This window comes from Leptinotarsa decemlineata, unplaced genomic scaffold (genome assembly GCF_025532065.1).
Source record: "Leptinotarsa decemlineata unplaced genomic scaffold, Ldec_3_MD MMD2_tig00001973_RagTag_RagTag, whole genome shotgun sequence".
In the NCBI taxonomy this organism is placed as follows: domain Eukaryota; kingdom Metazoa; phylum Arthropoda; class Insecta; order Coleoptera; family Chrysomelidae; genus Leptinotarsa; species Leptinotarsa decemlineata.
The window spans coordinates 414,870-441,653 of NW_027412572.1; the positions used below are offsets into that span (position 1 = coordinate 414,870).

Sequence of the window (26,784 nt, forward strand, 5' to 3'; positions counted from 1 at the left end):
AGTCCAAGTGATTGCATTGATATGTTATTAAATTTTTGGGGAATGTCAGAAAAACTGCCGTCAAGCACAACGTCTATACCAAGAACGTTTTCCAGACAGACCCATTCCGTCACGAATGACTTTTTCGAGAGTTGTAGAAAAATTGCGAACTGGGTCATTTCCTTCTACTATAAAGCATCGTCATCATACGAGATCTGTTAGAACTGAAGATTTAGGGATCAATGTGTTGGCTTATATTATTATTCATCCACATGTTTCTATCCGTACTCTTGCAGAAGAAGTCGTTGTGAGTAAATCTAATGTACAGAGAATTCTGAAAGAAAATAAATACCACCCATTCAAAATTCAGTTGGTACAAGGTTTGAAACCCACGGACTTTGAACGACGACTTGAATTCATTGCTTGTATTCAGGTAGTATTACATGAAAGTCCTAACATATTCAGTCGTGGAGCGATGAATCGCGATTCCACAATAATGGAGTTGTGAATCGACATAACAGTCACTATTGGTCTCAAGAAAATCCCCACTGGGTCCGCGAAAGTAATTTTCAAACTACTTGGGGTATTAATGTATGGTGTGGATTGTTCAATGGCCGCATCATAGGACCTTACTTTTTCAATGAAAATCTCAATGGATTGCGATATTTACATTTTCTAGAAAATGATTTGATCCAGTTGATGGAAAATATTCCCATAGCAGAACGACAAGGAATTTGGTGGCAACAAGATGGTGCTCCTCCTCACAATTCACAGGTTGTTACTGAATATCTGGATAGAACGTACCCAAATAGATGGATTGGTAATAAGGGTCCAATTCGGTGGCCGGCTCGTTCCCCAGATTTATCATCGCTTGATTTTTTCCTATGGGGTTATTTAAAAGATATTGTTTTCACTACTCCCCCTTTGAATGTGGATGATCTGAAAATGAAAATTCGACTAGCGTGCAGTGATATTACGCCTGATATTATAAGAGCGACTTGTAAGAGAGAAGTGATTCGACGTTTCGAAGCCTGTATAATATCTAATGGGCATCACTTTGAACAATTTTTATGACTTATTTCTAGGTACCTACCATTCTTATGAAATGATTTATCAAGTTATATTATTTACATTGTTATTAATTAAAGATTTGTTTTCGAATACACCTCTTTCAATTTCACAATTGTTTCATATTCAAAATGATTCCTGTCTGAATTCCACAACTCAAAATTGAAACCATTACTTCGAACACCCAAAATTTTGACTAATTTTCATGTGATCTGATGCAGAGAGAATAATTGTATGAGATATTTTTAAAAATAATAGTCGTTCTCAAGACTTTACATTTTAAGCAATAACTCAACAACGCCGTAACCGAATTTCAAAAACCAAACATGAAATGATATCAGAATTCAACGTAACATCTGAATATGTAATGATATACAGGGTGTTCTATTTTAAAAAATGGAATTTTGGTCTGTAGCACCTACACCAAACACCCTGTATATTTAAAAATTATATCAAAATATATCTCTTATGAACTCCTAAAACTTTTGTATAAAACATTTTTGTGTATCTCCTCCAACAAACCAGATATTGCTTGTCACATAAAATGTGGGACACCTGGTATATTTATGAATTTTCATTTCTTACCGAGAGGAATGAATAGTTTTTTCTCACATTCATGGTTGTGTTCAGATCTGGGAAAATACGCAACACAAGATTTGCTTAGGCGTTTTCCAAGAACTGAACATCACCACTTATTCATTGTTATTTATTAATTTTTCAATTTTTTTAATCTACTGTAATTATCATTGAAGATATACTAACATGAATTATTGACAAAAATATGTATGTGAATTGAGTAAATTGATTGATTGATTGATTATTTTCACTGTCGGCTAACTGATCAATAATTAACAAGTACATGTTTAGTGCTCTCTTCTACAAAAATTTCAGATATATCAGAATAAATAATAATGTCACAGACAAAGAAACAAAACATTTATGGTGAGAATGTTTATTTGTTAATATTGGTGTACGAGTATATTGAAAACAAAAATTAGTTCATATATTTTTTTATGAACAGTTCTTCGGATCAAATGTCAAAATATGAGACATAATTATATTTCCAGCACATCATCACTCATCATTTATTTATACTGTTCGAAATTCAAATGAAGATAGCGTCTAAATTTGACTTTTTAATTCGCATATATTGATAATGGGTTTGTAAATTTCCGCAATTAATACATCCCATCAAAAACAAGAAAGTGAACTTTGGCTTATTTCAATATTTTTTTGATAGTAAAGTTCACACTCTAAATATGAATCAACAACAGAGTGTTGTAACCATTAAAAAAAATTAAAACTCCTAATTTCAACTGGATATTTTCAAAAATCCAGATGAAAATGCATACAGATTTTTCTCCCAAATATGAGAAGACCTGTCAACTTTCTTGAAGCTGCAGATGTCTGCATGTACGTAGATGATTATAATTATCTAATGAGAGATATAAACATAAAAGTTATAGATAGAATATCAGGCACAACACCGTCACCTTAAATGTATTTCATAGCAAGTATCGTTGAAACAAAAATGAAAAAAATTATAGAGACGGCTCATAATCCTTCAGTAAAGACAGATTTCCACCACGACACAGCAACGTCACGACAGATAGTTTGGCTTCGATACGTTTGTAGGGGGTTAAAATGGACACTAATATGTCTTGGCACATTCATGTTGCTGGAATTGCAACGGCTGTTTCTCAAAAGTTTGGAACACTGTTCCGAACCAGAAAACTGTACACACCTCAGCAAACTGTACACACCTCAGCAACTTTTTGATGCTTTGTAAAGCTCAGATCAGACATTGTTTGGAGTATTGTTCTCCTGAATGGAGCTCCGCCCCAAATGCCACCCTGAAGCTGCTGGATTCCATCCAGATAGTCTGGAGTATTGAAGAAAGATTCGGGATTTATCTCTCTTCTATAGATACTTTCACGGGAAGTGTTCGACTGACTACACACATTTGATTCCATCAAAAGTGGAATCAAATGTGTGATGGTGGTAGTGTGAATCACTACTTTCGCACAGGCACCGCTCTTAGAGCGTCTTAAGGATTTTCCTGTAGTACTTGTGTTTAATCCTTGAAAAAACGATCAATCAGATACTTCCTTTGGTTTTCCTTATATGAGAAATTGGGCAAATTTCGGGTATGCGGTTGATTACCTCGTTCACAAGCTGATTTGGCGATAACAAACCTGTTGTTTGTTTGAAGGCGGTTAACAAAATGGCGTTTCAATGCACAAACACAGCAATTCTACCTCTAATTCTTTGCATTTGCAGTTCTCCAGCAAGAAAAAAGGCTGAAGCAAGGTGCTCGACAGTTTTATTAATTCACTCTACACCAAAAAAAAAATATTTCCGGTCGAAAACATACAGAGTGGTTCAACGAAAAGTATGCACCTTGCTTTTCTCCTTTTTTTGTAACTTAACGCAAACATGCTCGGACAGGTCAATTTTGCTTTTGAGGGGGACACATTTCAGATGTATATTTCTACCTGTGCTTTCAACCCCCTAGCGAGGGTGAGTAACAACCCTAAAATTTTAAATGGAAAATGGGGTCGAGTGATATATCATTTGAAAGGGCACAAAATTATCTTTCCAATGATACCTAATTTGTTGTATTTCACTCAAACATGTAGGTATTATGAAGAAAAACAACTACAACCCAGTACTTTGAAATGTGTAATTGACTTAGTAGAATCCTACTTCAGCAAGTGCTGAAAATGTGACCCATTTGCTTCCATACAATAATACAGATTTTGTTCAGATCTATTCCTAACATTCTGTAGCATATTAGGTGTTATACTTCTGCACTCTGCTGCTGTAATTCGTTGGCGAAGATCTTCTATGGACTCGGGCTGCGTAGCAAAACATTTATTTTTCAAGTGTCCCCAAAGGAAAAAGTCTAAAGGCGATAAATCAGGTGACCTGGCAGGCCATTCGATGGGGCCTCTCCTTCCAATCCACCGTCCAGGAAACCGGTCATCTAAAAACTCTCTTACCGGAGCAACATAGTGACGAGGTGCTCCATCTTGCTGGAAATGAAGCCGATCATCATTATGATTTTGGTCATTTTCCATTATTTCTGTTATGAGAGGATCAATTGTATCTTCAAGTATGTTCAGGTAGACCTCACCAGTTAAATTCCCAGGAATATAAATTGGCCCTACGATATGCCACACTAGACATTGATTTTTTGAGGGTACTGGGTATGGATCTCTCGAAATGAGTGTGGGTTACTGTCATCCCAGTAACGGCAATTATGCCTATTCACAGCTCCATTAAAAAAAATGTACTCTCATCGGAAAAGCACGTGTTGAATGATAGTTGCGGATCATCAATTAGTAGCTGGTTCAGTTGTTCACAACATGGACGTATTATGGACGAACGGGAGACACCTGAGGCTGCAGCAAGCTGACGGGTACTTTGAGTATGATCCAATTCAGCATGTCCCAAAACAGGGACTTCCACTGCTTTATTTCTGATCGGTTTCCGTGGCTGGTGTTTCACATTACAGACAGATCCGGTATCGACAAACTTTTGGACTAACTTGGCAACGTACGAATCATTCACATTTTCCCGGGATGACTGTTATTAAAGAGGCGAGCAGTAAGTCTAGCACAACTATTATGTTGATGATAAAGTTTTACAATTTCAACTCGTTCAGGAATGGAATAAACCATTTTTACAGTAAAGTTGACATAATTTCAAAAGCAACCGAACTGAATCAATGAACGTTTGCCTAAATTATTTTTGTACACTTATCTGCTGTTGTTATTTCAACCAAAAAGCGCACGAGAGAAATTGAGGAATGTAGTAGTGATAAAAATGCCGTTTTTTCGCATTTACATTAACACCAAAAATATCGAGTAAATGTTCTTGCTTTTTTTATAACTATTCAAGTAAATACAACAAATTAGGTATCATTGGAAAGAGAATTTTGTGCCCTTTCAAGTGATATATCACTCGACCCCACTTTCCATTTAAAATTTTAGGGTTGTTACTCACCCTCGCTAGGGGGTTGAAGGCAGAGGTAGAAAAATACATCTAAAATGTGTCCCCCTCAAAAGCAAAACTGACCTGTCCGAGTATTTTTGCGTTAAGTTACAAAAAAAGGAGAAAAGCAAGATGCATACTTTTCGTTGGACCACTCGATATATCGACTTCCATTTTTAACGCAGAAATTCTGACAGAAGTCACAGAACTCTGATCAATAATTGACTAGTATCGAAATAGTTGTTTATTTGCGTTAAGGTAGGCATTTGTGTGCGTCTCGCCGTTACGTTACGTTACCTAAAGATTTGTAGATATTCATAACTCGAGTTTTTCAATGATTCAGATGATATGTAACAATTCACTTGTTACACACAGTGTTCAAGTATGCCCAGTGGGTATATTTGAAAAGTAAATTATTTGTTTATATCTATACATACTTCAGTAAATAACGGTTTTGACGCACCTATTCAGTAATGTGAATTTGTCTTATCAACATTTTTTGTAATATTCGAAGGTCGATGAAAATCTTATCTTATCTCGAGTATTGGAGAATAGTTACGCGAACATGATTGAAATTACGTATAGTTCATGACAGAATAAATTACAAGACGTAATAAGCTCATCGATCCTAATGTATCCGACATTATATATATGATGGAATCGGCCGATACTTGATGAAAATTCATAACTAACGTATTACAAAAACACTTTATTGTGAGATTTTCACTAAATTGTTTTACAAAAACGCAACACGTGTTTCGCCATACAATAGCTTCATCTGGCGTGTCTTTCAACTAATTCTACACATTCAATACTAAATATATAAATAGTTCATGGAGTACCTAAAATCAAAGTACCTGTAAACGACCAGATCCATGGCTTGCTTTTGTCGTTTTTTGGAAAGAATGGAGCTTACAATATCTACCTTATAACCGTTATTAATCGCGATTTGTTTGATCAAATTCAGCTCTTTCTGGAAATCCCTATCAGACAGTGGAATATTCAATAATCTGTGTAATAATATTCAGTAATCTTAGTATGTTTTACTGGTACAGATAGGCAATTAGGCAAGTTCATTGAATATGCCAATTCCATCCACCCGTCTATAAAATTCACCACTGAGAGGGAGGTAAATAATTCAATAAATTACCTGGACTTTACCATTACGAAAAATAACAATAAACATGAGATTGCAATTTTTCACAAACCATCGTACACGGACATTATCATACATAATTCCTCCACACACCCGTACCAGCATAAAGTTGCTGCATTCAATAGTATGCTTCACAGATTATTGAATATTCCACTGTCTGATAGGGATTTCCAGAAAGAGCTGAATTTGATCAAACAAATCGCGATTAATAACGGTTATAAGGTAGATATTGTAAGCTCCATTCTTTCCAAAAAACGACAAAAGCAAGCCATGGATCTGGTCTACCCATATTCAAGATGCGATAACGTTAGTTATAAGACATTGACATATGTGGGGGAACCAAACAGGAATATTGCCCGTTTTTTGAAGAAAGAAGGCGTAAACGTAGCTTTTAGAACGAATAATAACCTAAGTAAATTTATTAAAAACAATAAGGACAAAACTTTGGTGTCGGATAGATCAGGAGTATATAAGCTGACTTGTGGCTGTTGTCCAAAACTGTATATTGGCCAAACAGGAAGAACATTTTTCCAACGAATTGAAGAACATAGGAGTAGTTTTGTGAATAGAAAGACCAATTCCACATTTGCAAACCATCTTTTAGCAGAAGGACATGAGTTCAATCATGAGTACGAGGTGTTACATTTAGAAGAGAAGAGTTTGAAACTTAATCTTCTAGAATGTTTAGAAATCAATAGATTCAGGAATTCGGGTAATTTACTGAATGATCAATTAGAACTCAATAAATCTTCGTTACTGAATATATATTTTTTCAAATGTGAAAATGGAACATAAGTGCAGGTAATTTAATTCGTTAGAAACTCAGGTAGAATATTTTAGGTACTCCATAAACTATATATATATTTAGTATTGAATGTGTAGAATTAGTTGAAAGACACGCCAGATGAAGCCATTGTATGGCGAAACACGTGTTGCGTTTTTGTAAAACAATTTTGTGAAAATCTCACAATAAAGTGTTTTTGGAATACGTTAGTATCCGACATTATTTTGTATTTAATTTTCACTGAGAAGCAGTTCAAATTGCAAATCCTATAGGTTCATGTTACCCCAATAACGAACAATATTCAGTGAGTGTGAGTTCACTATTCTTTGTGGGTCTTTTGGCAACATCGATGTCGGTATTGTCTGTCGTCTCATGTTGGAACATGTGTACAGTTCTTTAGCGAAACGTGAACTGCATTCGTTTCCTACCTCGTGTTTGTAGCACGTGCTCACGACATTTTCTAGAACTGATACCTTTACCAATCTAACAAAGCCGCCTATTCATGAAATTCTTTTCCATTGGCAGATAGTGCCATAAATATAGTAGTATATTTCGAAGTATTACAATGCCAATTAATTATTTAATTTTTGAAATTGATATTGAGAGACATCCACCGGAGTTTTTTCAATATGTGCAATAATGGAAGCTTTGAAACATTCACAGATTTGATAATTTCATATTGTTTCATTGAATGCATGTTCCTTTGCTTTGTACAGAGTGGGCCATATTGGAAAATTTCAAATGGGAATGCCTGTTTTCAAACTAGATACATGAAAACTGATGGATGTGTCTGTATCAATTTGTATCACAAATTCAATGGTGGAAACCGTATATCAATATCTTTCATCGTTACTGAGTTACAGTGTGTTTTTCGAAAATGTGCATTTTGAAAATTTGCTGTTACTTTTCCTGCCAAATTTTTTTTGTTTCAATAAATACATTTCTGAAGCACTGTTCAACGTAGAATTCAATGGTGTGAGAAACTTATTTCTTCAAATGAGATATCAATAGTTATTGAAAAACTTTTTGTGTGAAGGGACACCCTGTACATTCCTGCATATTTCAATAGAGCTTAAAAATGACTTTGATGCACTCTTGATGTTTTGCTACAGTCATCTTTGAAATACGTAGCTCTAAGATTTTTTCATGTAGACTTTGAAACGAACACTTGGCTCATTATAATACACATGAATTACGAATAGAAAGACTCCAGAATATATTTGTAATAATAATAATAATGTTTTATTCCTTTGAAATGATCAATATAGGAAACGTCAAGTAAAAAAAATGTAGATGTGTAACATACAGTACATTGATTACAATTATTTGGAAGTATACTCAAAATACTCATTGGTAAAATAAAAGTTATTCTTTAACTTTCCGTTTGAAAGTAGACATCAATGGGATACTCTTTATATTTGAAAGTAGACAATTGAATAGCTTGGAGCCTGCTAGAGAGGGTGATTTTTTGAAGCAATCTAGTACGATGTTGCTGCAGTTAAATTAGATTTCCATTTCTTGTTGAGTAACTGTGACACTTTGAATTAGTTTCAAACTCAGACTCCTTCTTTTTAATAAAAACTAGACAATTATAAATGTATATAGATGGTAGTGTTAATTTTTTTTCCCTAAAAATGGGTCTACAGAAATCTATGTGTCGAAGACCATACAACATACGTATTATCCGTTTTTGAGAGATGAATGCCCGACTGTTGTTAATCCCTTCTCTCCACAAAAGCACATTGTAAGATAGTACTGAATAAACCATCGCATAGTAAATATTCAACAAACGGTCTTCATTCATAACTTTTTTAAGTTGTACCAATGCGTAAAAACTGGTGTTGATTCTCTTGCAAACATAATTTATGTGAACTTGCCAACTCAACCCAGAATCTGTATGAAGTCCTAAAAATGTTGTGGTTTCCGACGGATAGATAGTGACATTATTCATATCAACCTGTATACGTGTCTTCGGTTGAAGAATTGAACTAACACCGTTTTGTCGGCATTGACTATAAGTTCATTTGTGTGACACCATTTCGTAAATTTACGACTTATTGTGTTCAGTTTCGACTGTAGTTCCGCAGGACTATCAGCTCCTTTTGAGAGTGCAGTATCATCGGCAAAAAGTGATATTGATTTTGTACTTAAATGTTGAGGTAAATCATTGATATAAATCAGAAAAAATAGTGGTCCCAAAACTGAGCCCTGTATCATCCCATGTCACATATAATTGCCTGAACTTCATATATGATATTACCCATGCAAGGAATATCCCTCTAATACCTATTGCATATAATTTGTTTGTAAGTATATCAAAATCTATGGAGTCGACTGTAAGAAAAGCGCAGCTACAAATTTACTTTTGACCATACCGTTCTAAATATGCTGCAGAAAAGTTGCAGCCGCTCCTTTCGTCGACTTACCGAGGCAGTATCCATGTTGATTGCTACTGATTATATTGTGTTACAACAATAACGAAAATAATTTGTTACAGATACTTTTTTCAATTACCTTAGCCATCACACTGGGAATGGTTACTGGTCTACAATTATCGATTATAAGGGGGTTATTTTTCTTGTATTAGAGAACTATTTTCCAATTTTTAGAGGGTCTGGAAAAGTTCCGTCCCCAACAGATTTATTGATTATGAATGCCAGTGGTTCACAGATGAATTCAGTTATAGATTCAATTATTTTTGTAGTAAGGTGAAATTTTCATTCCTAATTTCAGTACTGACATTGAAGACCTCGGTTGGTGTAACAGGATGGAAATAAAAAGTATGCCTGTTAACGTTTGAATCCGTTGTACCGAATAAAATTTCATTTTTGAATTGATTTTGTCAATCATTTGGAACCATAGTTGCATAGTATCTGGCAAAAGACTCAGCAAATATTTTTTTATTTTCGACCAATTTGTTTTCATTCGCATAAATTTCCTGTATGCGTTCTTTCAATGTTCGTTTTCCGGACAGTGTGTTTACAGTTTTCCATATTCGCTTCTGTTTATTCTGTATACTATCTGATGCCTCTATTATGTTTTGATAATATATTCGTTTACCTTCTTTAATATTTTTTCTATGTTGGTTTTTCATTTTACGATACAAATCTAGCACATTTTGATCATGGTCACCTTTGGTTAAACAATAAATTTCCTTCAAAAGTCTACCTTCTGCCTTGAGTTCCTCTGTTATCCATTGATTTTTTGTGGATTGCCTATCAATTTCTATTTTCATTATTGGACATGTTAGATCTAAAGCGTATAGTAATATATTAAAAAAATTTGAGTATACTTCGTTTATTTCTAAGCCAGTTTCATACACAGATTGGTAGTTTTCGTTACTTAAAAATTCTTTTATCACGTTCCTCAAAGGAACACTAGAAACACAAAATTACTCGCCAGTCCGAATTTCAGCACAAATTTGGGCAAAACCTCCTCAATCACTAGAATGTGTGATTCTTTCAACAAATATTGTAATAACGTAAATGTTTTCTCTATCACGTTGAATTTTTTTAAAATAACTATGAAAAGAATATTCAACTCATAGCAAAAATAATAGAATAATCGGTTAGTATGTACGAAAATCGTTAATTCATTAATTTTAATTTTTTCTTGTATCTGTTGACACCGTGTATCACTGTAACCGCTACTATCAGTTGATGATTCTATTGGTATTTACCTGTTTGTATCCCAAATTTGGAATGAATAAATAAATAAAAAGTAGTCTTTGGAGGATGCGGCGATAAAAAATAATGCAAATCTTTATTGGTAGCTGTCAAATTTTGTTTGAGGCAATAAAGACTCTTCAATTAGTGGTTTCTGTTCAATTTTCAAACACATTCGAAATGAAGTATGATAATTAATAAAAATAGGATGTTATAGTCTGTTTTATATGAGCCGGTAGAAAAGCAGAAGCAGCAAGTAATTTGTATAAAGAGAGGTATTCAAAGAGAAGGATCCTTTTAGAGAAATTTCCGCGAAATTATGACAAATCCTAATTGATGGTGGTCAATTTGAAAAAGAAGCTAAAATTATACGAATCGAATAGGGATAAGGAGATGGAAGAACTAGTTGTTTTAGGAGATGTTGAAAATGATCACGAAACGTCAGTGGGAAATTTGAAAATATCAAGAGGCCTACCAAGAACTATCGTTAGGAGGATTTTGTATAAACACAAATTCAAGCCACGCAGGACTAGAAAGTTGTCAGCGAGTGCGCGTGGAACTGAAATGTCAAGGAAGATTTGGTTAAGTGTGTGTGTGCAGACGTTTTCAGAGAAAGAATTATCGGCCCGTTCATTTATAATGACTCTCCCAAATCTCAGAGGTACTTAGAAATTTTGAAGCAAAATATTGAACTCCTACAACTACAAAACAAATAATAATAGAAAACAGACATCATGGTGGAACGATGACATTAAGGAGGTTATAAAAGAAAAAAAATACAATGGAAGAAATACTTGAACAATAATACAACAGAACAGTATGAAATATATAAAAACTGAAGGAAATAAGTAAAAACATTAGTTAATAAAGCAAAAGAAATGTCATGGATTGAATTCGGTAATAAACTAGAGGAAGACAGTAAAAGTAACCAAAAACTATTCTACGAAGCACTAAAATCCATGAGATCAGATAAACCCGTAAAAGACGTACAAATCAAGAATTCAAAAGGTGAAATAATTACAAACGAAATAGATATAATGAAGAGATGGGAAGAATATTTCCAGACACTACTAGGTCAAGGAAATGAATAAGGATCAATAGAAACAACAGAAAGGAACCAGTTGAACGAAAGCGAACCATTGATAGAAATGCAAGAATTAGATGAAGTAATTAAAGCATTGAAGAATGGGAAAGCACCAGGAGAGGACAAAATAACATCAGAAATGATGAAAAACTTAGGTGAAACTGGAAGAACGAGCCTACTAAAAATAATCAATAAGGCATGGAAAAAGAAACTATATTAGAGGAATGGGAAACAGCTCTAATAACACCGATACATAAAAAAGGAGACTACAAAAATTGCAATAATTATAGAGGGATTACGCTACTGAATACCATAACAAAAATGATAGAAAGAATAATTAACAACGAACTCAGGAATAAAATAGAGTCACAACTCTCAGAACCACAAAGTGGGTTCAGGACCGGAAGAAGCAGACAAGACCACATCTTCACAATAAAACAAATAATAGAAAAGAGAAGATCAGAAAACCAAAATATATATTTGGCATTCATAGACCTAGAAAAAGCTTTCGACAAGGTACCAAGAACAGAATTATGGGAGAGTCTGAAAAATAGAAATATCGATGAAAAAATCATGAATATGATTAAAAACATATATAGAAATAATAGAAATTATGTTATCAAGAACAACATGAAATCAGAAGGCTTCAAAACAAAAGAGGGTTTGAGCCCAATGCTTTTTAACATTTTCATGGACGACATCATCAAGGAAGGTGATAGAAATAGCAAAAAAATGTGCATTGGATACAAAAATATGCAAAGAGTAGAGATAGCTGATGGAGCATTTGCCGATTTGCCTATAATACTGATAGCTGAAAATGAAGAACGATTACAACATAATATAAAAATATGGAATGAAACACTGAAGAGAAAACAAATGAGAATAAACAAAGATAAAACCAAGGTGATGACCATAGGAGGCGAAGAAATAAATATAATGATAGATGATAAAAAAATAAAATAAGTAAAAAATTTCAAATATCTAGGCGTACCATTAGACGAAAAAAGAAGATAAGAAGCAGAAATTGACAACAGAATCGAGAAAACCATAAAATTGTACTATACAATGAATAAGAACTTCATCAATAAAAGAGAAATTTCAAGACATATATATAAATTTCAAACAATATATAGGCCAGTATTAACATATGGATGTGAACCTTGGATATTAACAAAAAAAATCACAAGTAGAATACAAGCAACAGAAATGAAACACCTGAGGAAAAGAGGAGAATTATAGGAGTGACAAGGAGAGATAAGATAATAAATACACGAATAAGAGAAGAACTAGACATAAAAGACATTATTTCATTTATAGAACAAAAACAATTAGGATGGTGGTGACACATACAGAGAATGCCAAACAATAGATCTGTGAAACAAATCTATGAAGCGAAAACACAAAACAAGAGAAGGAGAGGAAGACCTGAAAATACCTGGAACGACATGTTACGAAAGATTCTACAAGGAAGAAATAAACAATGGAACGAAGTAAAGACACTGACTAGAGATAGAAAGGAATGGAAAAAGTTCATAAAGCAACAATAAAATGATAACCCTGAGGGGTAAAGTAAAATGATAACCCTGAGGGTAAAAGGGTTCAAGATTTTATATATATATATATATATATATATATATATATATATATATATATATATATATATATATATATATATATATATATATATATGCATGATATGCATATATATATATATGCATGAAATGCCACCAGTTAGTCAAGTTTATTAGATGTAATATAAAATACAAATCAATTCAGAGAACTAAGTTTATGAAAAAAAGAAAGAGAGAGAAAAAGACACCTCAAAGGTGCTGTTTCGTTCCCCCCTAATTCATAAAAGAGGCCATATATCTTATCACTCACAAGCGATTTTCGTGAAATTGTGGGACACGTGTGAATCGTTGTATTCACTCTACGTGCCACTATGAGGGTGTCTGCGATATGCTGTGTAATGCCCGTTGCAAGTAACACCACTGTAATTGGAAAGTGCATATAGATTATAACGACAAGGAGCCACATTGTCTGCTGCATTATTGCTCATATCTACTCCATCTGAAGAAAATTCAATGGAAACATTCAATTTGCCTCTGAATCTTTCCCTTGGAGAGAATCTTTTCAAATGAATACGGGGAAACATAGATTGATAGGGACTTTGTACATTTTTTTCTTTCCTTGCACCTCGAACACGTTGGTTTTTCATCTCCATCTAGAGTTTCCTCTCTTGTGAAAGAATCCAAGCAATGTGACAAACTTTATTAGCCAGTTCTTTGTGGTATGGGAAGAAACAAATCTCAGTGGATCTCTATAGTGGATTTTAATTGACGAATAAAATTGTCTACAATCTTAGAGTTGTTCTTATTCGAATATCTCAGCCAGGACTCTTGTGCTTTTTCGCTGTCGCTCAATTTTTCGTCAATCTCCGTTAAGGTCGGTTTAGATTTCTCAGTAATTCTGTTGAGGTCCTCATCTAAACCTCCTGAAAGATATCAATGGAATTCGTGGGCGTCTTGATGGGCAGAAGTCATGAATCGGGGGGCAAATTTTGGAATCTGAGTTTTAAAGTAGACTGTGTTAATAGCTCAGAAATCCAGTCTTTATCGCTATCGCTATCATCAACACTCGATAACTAAATTTTATTTTCTCTGTCTCTTCCAAATTCCTCAATAACAAAATCGTGTTCTTCTTCTTCTTCTTCCGAATCATCATCTTCTTCAGGATCACGATATATTTTCATTTGTGATACATGTGCTACTGTAGTTGAACTAGAAAAACTCTCTTTTTTTGAGTTTCTCCAACCTGTATGTATTACCTTGTAAAATTTTTATTACCACAAACGGTCCACGATATTTCATTTGAGTTTTTGTTGGGTTGACCAGTGGAAATGTGTGGTTTTCTAACGGCTACTGTATCTTCCGTTTTTTTATCAAAATATATCTTATATTTTTTTTGACTTTTGTTAACGTTTTCTTCAACTTTTCTTCTTATTTCTTCATGATTACTCGGTTTACCATCCAAATTAACCATAGCAGCGTTTTTAAATCTAGGTTGAAATCGGTACAGACATTCGCAACGGGTAAAGCCTGTTGTTTTATTCACCGTTACTATTGGAACTCAGTAAAGTATATTTCCAACAAGATGGGTCTTCACCTCGCAATATTGCAATTGTCGTCAATTTTTTGACTGCATATTTTGGTAATAATAAGATAGCCAACCGAGGATCCAACCGTTGACCGGCCAAGTCGCCGGACCTAACGCCAATGGACTTTCGCCTCTAGAGAAGGTTGAAAGATCTCATTCCTAAATTGCTGACCAGTTCTAGATACGAATTGGAAGCGTCAAAAATTTTTCAGAAAAAGATGTCGCCTGTTCGATGAAGAAGCTATTAGAAAAAAATATATTCCATTGTTTGTTCTTTATCGTAACTATTATTACGAAAAAAGTTTGGTTGGGTAACAGGATCAATTTTTTCTTAAAAAACGATTGTTTTCTTGCCGACGTTTTGAATTTAATTGAATTCTTCTTCTGAGCTCGAAAAGTAGTTACTTCGAGTTGATAATATTACTATTTTAAATTAAGAAAAACATATAAAACTTTGCGTTCAACCAAACTTACGAAACACAAAACGACATGAAACAAACAAATGGCATTATCTGTAATTTTGTTTTTCAATCAATGACAGAAAAAATGAAGAAAGGGTAAATCATTTAGGTATTCTTCTTATCGAATTAAAATCTGCAATATAAAGGCCATCGACTTCTCTTCTACTGTGAACACTATCGCATTTTGAGGATATGTATCATTTCGCTCAGAAGTCTTTTGGATAAATATGGCTGAACATCTAGAATAATTGAATGATCAAAATAAAAAATGTGTCCATGTGTTCAAATAGAGCTGTGGGGTTTTTTATATTCAGTTTCAGAGTCTCTCATGTGTTCTGAAACTCGTGTTTTAAGCTACCGTCCGGTTTGACCAACATAGTATTTGTGACAGATTCAACAGTTCAATTTGTACACTATATTGGATTGTATTTCTTGTGGTATTTTTGTTTTTTGTTTTCCAACTCTATTTTCAATTGAAAAAGCCACCCTTATTTCTTCGGTACTGAGTAGCATTCCAAGTTTAACAGATAAATTTTCAACAAATAGAATTTTGTGATATTTGGTTTCAGTTCTGTATTTTGGGAAAGGGAACTTTTTTCTTCAATTATTTTTCTAAAGGCTAGTGTTGTCTCGTAAGTTTGTCTGTTGCAATGTTTTTTATTTTTATTTTAATATGTATCTAATATCTCTGATGTTTTTTGAAATAGTAATATATTCAACACGAAAAAACTACTTTTCGAGCACTGAAGAAGAATTAAATTAAATTTGAAACATCAAATGAGCTACATATTTGGAAAGGTTATTTTAAGCTCTATCAAAATATGCAGGAATATACAGGGTAGCTCATTGGAGAAGTAGTTTTCCATCAATAACTACCGATACCTCATTTGAAAAAATAAATTTCTTATGCCATTAAATTCTACTCAAAAAAGTGCTTTGGAAACATTTTCAAAGAAAAAAGAAATGTTTGACAGCAAAATATATTTTTAACTTACAATGATAGATATCGATATGCGTTTTTCACCATTAAGTTCATCACAAAATTTAATGCATCAGTTTTTATCTATCTAAAGTATTCAAAAAACACTTTATTGTGAATGTCGTTTTAGTCTGGGTCACGAGATTTTTTTTTGTACTTTTGTCTGAGAGCACCAAAAATTATGATACAGGGCTTATTCGACACGGAATGGCCTCTAGAAAATTTTTGAAAAATTTCAAGAGGGTCTCGAAATATTGCAAAAGTTATTAACAGTTTGGTAAAAAAAATTTAAAAAAGGTCCTCAAAGAAGAGAAAATTTCCTAAAAAAAGTCTTAACTCCCGAAATTCTATCACTAATATTTATAATTTCAATTTAGAGGCGAAAATACCAATAAATATCATTATCAAGAAAAAAAGTTGACATATCTTCTAGACACTTGAATAAACGAAAATCCAAGTAAAAATTTTTCCCGTGGTTATTTTATTAGATATACTTTAGTTAATCATCTAATTTTTAAATTCACATATAAACCCTGATAATTTCCAAAGTAAAAACCTCAAATTTTCTCCACTTCATGGAGATTTTCTTGTAAGCCTTCACAAAATATTTCCGTTGGAAAAAGTAAAAAATTTTGATTTTCCACTTTGTTAATAATAATCGAAGTCATTAAAAAGTGAAAAATTCTTTTTTTCTGTGAAAAAAGTTTGATATTTTATCTCTGATGACGGAAACCAAAATGTCACTTTTTATGAAATTACTTTTTTCACGGATATATATCCCGTCACAGAAAAAAATTGTGTTTTATACACGGGAAAAATAGATTTTAGCTCTCGTTTTTTCGTCTCCCTCCGCTTCGAGTAGAGACAAATACAACCTCGAGCTAAAATCTAAAATTTTTTCCCTTGTATATTAGATAACTATTAAAGCAATGAATGTTTTGTTTAATATTCAAATTTATTCATCTTCTTATTATTTGAAGTTACATAAAAATTGCTTAAAAACACATTTGTTGATTTACAATTTTCTTGCTATTAAATATGAATGATAAGGAACGATTTTTTTCAATTATAATTTCTATTTGTCTTTGACGTTCTGAAAAAAAAATCATTTTATATTTTCTTAATTTTTTTGATAAACAATTTATTCGAAACAAATTGATTTTCATGAGATATTTTTTCAAATAATACCAAAAAAAAAACAAAAAAACAATGTGTCTCTTTTTATGTAAAAAAATGTTGCCCTATTTAAAAAAAATTATATTTTTCTTTCTTTCACACAAGAAGTTATGTTTGGCAATTTTTGTTTTTTATTAGTATTAAAAATATATTTCGTAAAAATTGATTTCTTTAAATTAAATTAAATTGTTTATTACATAAATAAAAAAATATAAATTGGTATCAAAGAGAGATAGAAATTATGATTTTGAAAAAAACCGGTCCTCAATATTCATATTTAGTAGCCGAAGTTGGACAGAAGTTCCAAAAAAATGATCCCAGACCCAGACTATTACTAACTCTCATAATAAAGTGTATTTTGAATACGCTAGTTATAGATTTTCATCAAGTATCATCAAATTCTATCATATATTTCATCTATCTAGTTTGTAAATAGGAGTTTTCATTTAAAAAGTGTCCAATTTGGCCCTCCCTGTACATGAGCATCGAAACTATATAAGCCTAATAAAATTTTTGTTCCTGCCACGCCATTAAACATCTCATTGAAAACTTAATGGAGTCCCTCAAACTAAAAAATAACAGTCGTGTACTGTTAGTTGCCATAAAAGCGGATAATCTTCAATCCGTAAATACTGGCATCAAGACAAATATGGAAGAGATGGTATGTTAATTTTCATGAAATGTAACACTTTCATGTGAGAAAGTGCTCGAAGTCATAAATATTGTAAGAAACGTGTCAACACGTATAATTTATACTCAAGCGTTGATAAGTCTCCGTCTATTGAACTTTCTGAAGATCTGTAGCATAGGACTTTTATTGTGATTTCCTGAATCACTGTAGAATTGACGTAACTTCCATTGACATTTATTATTTTTTTCAGGTGAGTTGCACTATGGAGACGTTACATTTTTGTGACACAAAAACAGTGAGTATAATCAATTACTGAAGTTTGGGAAGCTTTCAAAATTAGGATGGGATTATAATCAAACGCTCAACGGAGTTAAATCTTTCACGAAAGGATTTTGTGTGAATTTTTTCGTAATCGATAAACATTTATTGCAGAACTGGAGTTAACCCAGAAAATAATGCCATACGAAATTCTACTAAAAATGAGAGAATACTAAATGTAGAATAAGTTTATTAATTGTTGCTGTGTCAAAACAACTTTGAGATTTCTGAACATACAGGGTGTAACATAAGTACGTTAAAATATCCAACTGACACAATTTCAAGAAAAATGTCTCTATGAACTTGTGTCCGAAAATGCTTCGTTTCGGAGACACGGGGTGTTGAAATTGAATTTTTTTTGTTCGCTTTTTGAGAATAACCCTTGCAAAAAATAAGTTATTTGCACGGAATTCGGTACTCGGAGGTTTTTTGACGTGGGAAATCATGATTTCATATTAATTTTCATGTAACATCTAGAGAGCGCTGCGTACGCGGTCATTATTTATTTCAAATTGCCCTAACTTTTTTGACAGTAAACTTTTGGTACTTTTCATGAAAAAAACTAATTCCCAAACCTTTTCCAAGTAAAAAACGTACATTTCCTCAACAACATACAGTACGATGCAAATGTATGGAATAAATTCGATATTTACAAAATGAGCGTCTTTCGGAAGAAATCCAAAAACAGGTCAACTTTAATTTTTGACGGCCCATCTCATGATATTCATATGAAAGACGTTTCGTCACCGGTGTTGGCGTGATGACGTAATCGACAATTTTTTTAAATGCAAACAGGGGTCATGTGGCACCTCATTCAAAAGGTCTACTAATCATCTATTCAACGGTATAACCATGTCAATATTCATTTATACAAGATGAATCAAAACATGTTATTTATTGAAGTACAATAAAATTATAATAAATGTTCAAATTGATGACCTTCAGCTATGATGCAATGTGAAAGCCGGGCACTGAATTCATTTCTAACGTTTCCGAGAACTTCGGGAGTTATTTGTGCAATCTCCGCTCTGATGCGTTCCTTCAACTCTTCTAAATCATTTCGTCGATTTTGGTAAACTTTACTCTTCAAGTATCCCCATAAAAAAAGTCTAACGGGGTCAAATCCGGAGACCTTGGTGGCCATTCGATCGGCCCTCTCTTCCTATAAACTTTCCTCGGAAAACAGTATCCAGGTAGGTTCGTTCATCAACGGCGTAGTGTGGGGGCGCCCCATCCTGCTGGAACCATAAATCAATTCTATTTGGAAATAGCTGATTCACTTGTGGCATCAGATAATCTTGAAAAAAGTGTAGATACCGAGCACCAGTTACGCTTTCCTCAAAAAAATATGGTCCTATTATCTGATTGTTCAAAATTCCGGCCCAAAGATTCACTTTTTGTGGATATTGTGTGCTATGCTCCTCCATCCAATGTGGATTTTCTCTTGCCCAGTATCGATGAGTCTGACGGTTTACGTGACCGTTGAGCATAAAAGTAGCTTCATCTGAAAATATTATATTTAGTATGAAACTCCGATCTCTGTGCGAGCGCTCCATCATGATTTCGCAAAATTCGACTCTTCTGTCAAAGTCATCTTCTAACAGTTCTTGAACCAGCTGAACTTTATACGGATGCCACTTTTCTTTTTTCAACACTCTAACAATAGTCGATTGGTGTAAATTATTATCCAGTGCGACTTGCCTCGTGCTGGTATGGGGGTTTTCTTGTAACGCAAGTACCATATCAAGTTTTTGGACTTCTGAAATTGATTTTCTACCACTTTTAGGGAGATCTTTAACATGGCCCGTTTCTCGAAACTTTTTCTCAATTTTACTTATTGTTGATTGAGAAACGGGTTCTCGGTTGGGGTATTTCGCATTGAATAAATCACGAACTTCTGCCTGAGTCCTTACTTTATCTCCACAGCCAATCATGATCAAAATTTCGATTCTTTGGGTTTCTGTTACTTTCATTGCCAGATTATAAGTGATTTAAATATTTTTCTAGAAATAATGTCAACCGCTTCAATGATACTTCACTTCAATGACATTGACTAATCTCAAGTAGAGTGTAGGACTTTCATCACCATTTCTTTTTTCTAATCAACAAAAACAATAGAAGACAGTACGATACTTTATTCTCAGTGGCGGTGCATAGCATTATTTGGTTCAACGAATTACTATTATTTGTAATTCCAGTCTTCTGAATACATAATTTCGGTTGACCCTGTATTAATACATATTGAAACCATTATACCGTTGAATAGACGACTAGTAGACCTTTTGAATGAGGTGCCACATGACCCCTGTTTGCATTTAAAAAAATTGTCGATTACGTCATCACGCCAACACTGGTGACGAAACGTCTTTCATATGAATATCATGAGATGGGCCGTCAAAAATTAAAGTTGACCTGTTTTTGGATTTCTTCCGAAAGACGCTTCTTTTGTGAATATCGAATTTATTCCATACATTTGCATCGTACTGTATATCTATATCGATGCATATTACTTTATAGCCAAATTTGATTTCAATTATTTTTGTCACTTTCCGCTCGCAAATTAAGTTGATTAAATCGAGTAGGCTATGAAAGTTTGTTTATAAAAATAGAAGTTCGCTGTCACATATTATTAATTGACAAATTCACAATTTGGAGTTTATAGAGTGATTTTTTGGTACCATGCCCGAGTTTACGAATGCTGAAATGACTGATATGGTTTTTGCATACGGCTTGGCTGACGGAAATTCAAGCGAGGCCAGACGCATCTATCAGAAAAGGTATCCCCAACGCGTGACTCCTTCTGCAGCGACATTTGCGAATCTTTTCCGGCGACTTTCCGAATCTGGAAGCTTTGAAACAAATTCTCCAGTAGGACGGCCACGGACTACAAGAACTGTAGAATTGGAGGAGGCGGTTATCGAAGAAATTAGTGAACATCCAGAGACAAGTACAAGAAAAATTAGTCAAACTTTAAATGTGAGTCACATGACAGTGAACAGAATTTTAAAGGAACAGCAATTATATCCTCATCATAGTCAGCATGTCCAGGCACTTACGCTACGTATCGAATTTGCTCAATGGCTTCAAAAAAAGTCGAACAATATCCGCAAATTTTATCGAAAATCCTCTTCACAGATGAGGCTAATTTTTTAAGAAATGGTATCATGAACTTCCATAACAACCACATCTGGGCGAAAGATAACCCACATGCGATAACGCAAACTCATTTCCAAGACAGATTTTCTTTTAATGTATGTCTGTCTGTCTGTCTGTTTAAAATCTGTTTTTCCGTTAATCAGCTGTCGCCCCTATACGAACGACAACTCTCAGAAGTTGAGAAACTTGTGCGAGCTAAGGACTAACGAGGTCTCACCTTTTAACGTGTGATGCCTACACGGTATGGTTAGGCATAATTGAAGATGTTCCCATTGGTCTCCGAAATCACTCTTGGTTTATGCACGATGGAGCTGCTGCTAATTTCAGTGTGATAGCAAGACATTTTTTAGACGTAGCATATCCCCAACGATGGATAGGAAGAGGAGGCACTGAGCATTGGCCCCCGAGGTCACCGGACCTCAATCATGTCGATTTTTTCTTTTGGGGACACCTAAAATCAATAGTTCATGCCAGCCCCATTGAAAACGAGAAAATGTTGAGGGATCACATCATAGCTTGTTGCGAAACGATAAGAAACACTCCGGGCATTTTTCAACGGGTGCGGAATTCTTTGATGAGGAGAGCAGAAGCTGGTATGACTTTTGGGGGTCGTCACTTCGAACAGTGGTTGTAATAGTTGTTTCGTTCAATTTTTATATGCATATTTTCCTAATATATAACAAAGTACTTCTCCGAATTGTTTTTTTTACAAACTCCGAAATGTAGCACTTTTTAATTGAATGATTGAACCTGGCAATTTTTTTTTATTTGGATTGAATAAGCAGCTCTATACATCATTTTTAGACTTTTTGATACTCAACTTTGTCCATCAAACAAAGTAACTCGAACAATGATAGATTTTCAACTACTTTTCGTTTATTGATTAGTCTTTTGTTTCCAGTCTTTACTTTCCATTATGGCGCGGTACCTCATTTTTAGATATTTTTTTCTTGAGTACCATTCGAGAAAGTTAACTCAAATACCTTCTGTCTACAAGTTGAAGAGCATAGTGGTTTCGAAATAGATGATTTTTTTCTACGTGTGAATACTACGACGACCAAAACTTAGATCAATGGATTTGGTTTTGCTTTTTTCTGGCTCTATTCGACGGCCCGATTCACGTGGCGAAAACCGTTTTCGGGGGAAATTTATGGTTCTCGAGATACGGTCTTGGAAAAATCCCGAAAAAATCGTTTCTCGGTTCCGGTAGTGGTCGCAACGGATTCATGGTGGCCGAATTAGTCGAAAAAAGTGGTTTTCCGGAAAATCCGTTTTCCAAAATTTTCCCCGATTTTAGGTTGGGTTGGGTTGGGTTGGGTTGGGTTGGCCATGGGTTGGCCCGATTATGTTGACCATGGGTTGTCTCGATTAGGTTGACCATGGGTTGGCTCGATTAGGTTGACCATGGGTTGGACAACTTGGGTTGACCTTCTTTGGGTTGGCTTTGGACTTGTAATATTTTCCAACAACCCGAGAAGCATTCGGGAAAGGTGGAGATAATGGGGCCCGGGGTAATGCTCGATTTATAAGAAGTCTGTACGGGTATACTGCGTATAAAGTTTGATGAAAATAACTAAAATTGCAAAAAACTTAAGACAAAAACCTAGCATCTTTTGAAAAATTTCAACAATCTGTATTTCGAAAACGAATCATTCTTCGTTAAACATTTAATAGGAAAAAGTTGTTTATTTTGACGAAATCCACCTCATACTTAGTTTTTGTAATGTGGCATCGATATAGAAAATTGTAAATATCTCGAAAACGATCACTTCCGGCGTTGTTAAGGAGGTGTACCTTTTTTACTTGGAAAAGGTGTGGGAATTAGGTTTTTTCATGAAATGTACCGAAAGTTTCCTGTCCTGGCAATTTGAAATAAGTAATGACAGCGTACGCAGCGTCCTCTAGATGTTACATGAAAATTAATACGAAATTATGATTTCCCACGTCAAAAAATCCCCGTGTACCGAATTTCGTGCTAATAACGTATTTTTTGCAAGAGTTATTTTCACAAAGCGAACAAAAAAATTCAATTTCAACACCCCGTATCTCCGAAACGAATCATTTTCGGACACGAGTTCATATAGACTTTTTTTTTAAACAGTTTACTACAATGTAATATAACAAAAACCTTAGCCACATCAACGCGTGGCCGAGTCTGCTAGTATTAGTATAGAAAAGAAATCTAGCTCCTTCACCGAACTATATAATCACAAGCTAAAATCCTGGCTAATAGAAAATCGCTTATAATATACGTGTTATATTCAAATTCAAATTCAAATTTATTTATTTCCTGTTGACAAATATACATTGTGTAGGAGCCGTCAGTGATAAAATCTTAGGTACTACTTACAAACTAATGGGACATGTACTCTTCAATAATATAATAACTATAACATAAAAAATTTGATATTTGAATTCGGATCGAGACCTGCTCTTCTTTATATTCATTGGCAAATGGTTGAATATTCAGGGAACCATCAGATTTGGTGAGTTATAAGCCAGCTTTGTTCTGGCATATGGTACAAACAAATTATTATTCTGACGAGTATTCACATTGCGGATACATCTATTCATCAGAAAGATTTCATTGTCATTTTTAAAAACATGTAAACACAGTTCAAATATAAACAAACAAGGCAGAGTTAGAATATTAAAATTAACGAACACATTTTTGCAGGAATTCCTGGTTGACAATCCTGTTATGGTTCTCAGTATTCTTTTTTGCACTAGGAATACCTCATTTCAACGTGACGATAATCCCCAGAAACATAGGCCATATCTGAGTCTGGACTCAACTTGAGCATAATACAGCGTCAGCAACTGACTAATATTTAACACTTGTCTTAAATTTCTGAGCTGAAATGTTATCGAATTCAACTTCTTCATTAAACATTCACAATGATTATGCCAGCCTAAACATTGGTCGATATGAAGTCCCAGGAATTTGGTACTTTCGGTGCCTGTCGTTATACAGAATCTCCCTTCTCATTAATCTTGAGAAGGGAGATTCGTGAATAACTTATTTGCCGCAAATCATGAATTTAAGTTTCGAAAAACTTCAGCACATTTTTCTTCCAGGTCAGAATCAGACCTATATCCGAGACGATAATAGAAGTGTCATCAGCGTACATTATTACTGTTTCTTCCGTTATTGAGTTTGCCAAATCATTTATATAAAACAGAAACAGTATTGGGCCTAGTATGGATCCTTGTGGCACCCCAAGGTCCGTAGAAATTATATCAGATCTCATTTTATCAACTTCTACAAACTGTTTTCTATGAGAGAGGTAATCCGATAACCAAGACAGCGGAAGACCACGTATGACATACTTGTACAGTTTATCCTTCATAATCCTTTATAACCTTGACGAATTTATAGCTTTTGTAAATCTACTATTATTTTATGTTTTTTTTGGTTATTGTAAAAATCTATTCATTGTGCTTTTTCGTGTATGTTTTGATTACACCCATCCTCTTACCTATGGCATTTAGTTAATGAATGAATGAAATGAAATTGAAAAAGAAAAACGCTGTGTCGACTGTACTTTTCTGAAGGTCGCTCCAATCTTCGCGGAAGCTGTCAGTTTCCAATATTCGATCCCTCTTCTTTGTGCTAACCCTCAATTAGTCGCTCGATCCGAATCCGTGCGTTCTACCGTTACCACATGCCGGTTCAGAATCGCAGAGGCCGAGAACACCGCCAACTGAGAACTGAGAGTCAGTGACTCGGTGGCTGGCGACTGTGGCTCCTGATCGCGACTTTGGAGTTTGCATCCCCGATATCGAAGACGGCGACGCCGGAAATGTGCAACAGTGCAATCGGCTCGATTCGTATTTCGTTGTTTCTGACGTTCGAATTCCGTGTTGTGTTGGTGCGGGTTGGTTTTGTTTTGGTTGGACAACGTTTAGGAAATTTGGAACGACTTGCTCTTAGTGGGGAAGGTAATGGTTTTTGGTAGATATTCGCTTTTGTCCTCCTGGAAATTTTTAGGGTGTCAAGAAAATACAGGCCGTTTTTTTTTGACTGATCTCACTATTGCTATTTCGGAAAACGGTAAGACCTACAAGGTCGGTTGAATTGGACAAAGTTTCCTATTTTGAAGAACTGGAATACTTCCATTTCAGATCGAAACTATCAGTAGTTGTTCTTGAATTATTCGCCAAAAAACTAGGAATGTCGCTGTATTGCCTCCATTTCGGTTAAAAAAAGTGCGAAGGAACATTCAGTACTGTTTGAAGGTGATTGACAATGTTTCGTGATGAATTTCACTAGTTCGGACTTCCATTGTCTACTATATAAAATGATTTGAAATCCCTGAAACAAGTAAAAAAGAATAATTAAAAAAGAATAGTTGAAAATAACAATTATATTAAGCAACAATAAACCTGAAATGAAATGATAGTGAAATAACCTACAAGTAAAAATATAATAATTGAATAAAAAAAAAATTAAAGGAACGAAAAAAGAAAAAAAAGTGTAGAGATTCCAAGTCACGTTAGTTCACGACGTTTCGATTGTTGGTATCTACAATCGTCTTCGGGTGATGACTGGACTGATTCCTCCGAGAGATGACTATTTTATAGGTCGTTGAAATACTTTCACTTTCTCTACTTTCCATTTTCCGCTTCAATGATTCCGTGAGAGATGACCGTTTTGGCGGGAGTTGGTCATTTTTCGTTTGATGATGGGTTTCCATATGTTTCGTATATCTACGCTGGCCTGGCTGAATACATTGTTGGACAACATGTATGCGGCTTCCTTAAATTTTCTCCTGAACCAATGTTCCTCTCTGTGCAAGATCTCAGCTTGGGACCACTCGATGTTGTGTTGATGGGTCCAAAAATGGTCTGCTATTCCTGATTTGCTGGTTTCTCCTCGCTGTGTGTGCTTCTTGTGCTCGGCAATGCGAACATTCAATGGCCTCTTAGTTTCACCAATATAGGATTTTCCGCACTCACAGGGTATCCGGTAAATGCAATTCTTGGAATCGCAATCCGCGTTTGGAGGCCTGGTTTTCGTGAGGCTGCTACGGATAGTGTTACCGGATCTGAAACAGGTTCTAATGTTGTACTTGGAACCAATTCTCCTTATCCTCTCCGATATTCCTCTGATGTAGGGAAGTGCAAGCACTGGTTGTGACTGCTTCTCTTCCTTGCGAGGCTCCTGCTGTCTTT

At 34.5% G+C, this 26,784-nt stretch overlaps 1 protein-coding gene across 18 annotated transcripts in view; it reads left to right on the plus strand.

Moving 5' to 3' along the window:
- The window catches only part of by (focal adhesion protein tensin), a 687,936-nt gene that overhangs the window by 343,663 nt on the left and 317,489 nt on the right, over positions 1-26,784 (plus strand). For 8 of the 18 annotated variants that reach the window (XM_074176604.1, XM_074176595.1, XM_074176594.1 and 5 more), the window contains one exon: positions 18,386-18,430. The exons of 8 other annotated variants lie outside the window; for them this stretch is intronic. In XM_074176604.1, coding sequence (XP_074032705.1) covers positions 18,386-18,430 — 45 coding nt within the window. Of the gene's footprint in view, positions 1-18,385; positions 18,431-25,341; positions 25,552-26,784 lie in introns of those variants that run through there. 2 more of the 18 variants (XM_074176615.1, XM_074176616.1) reach the window with 1 other exon arrangement.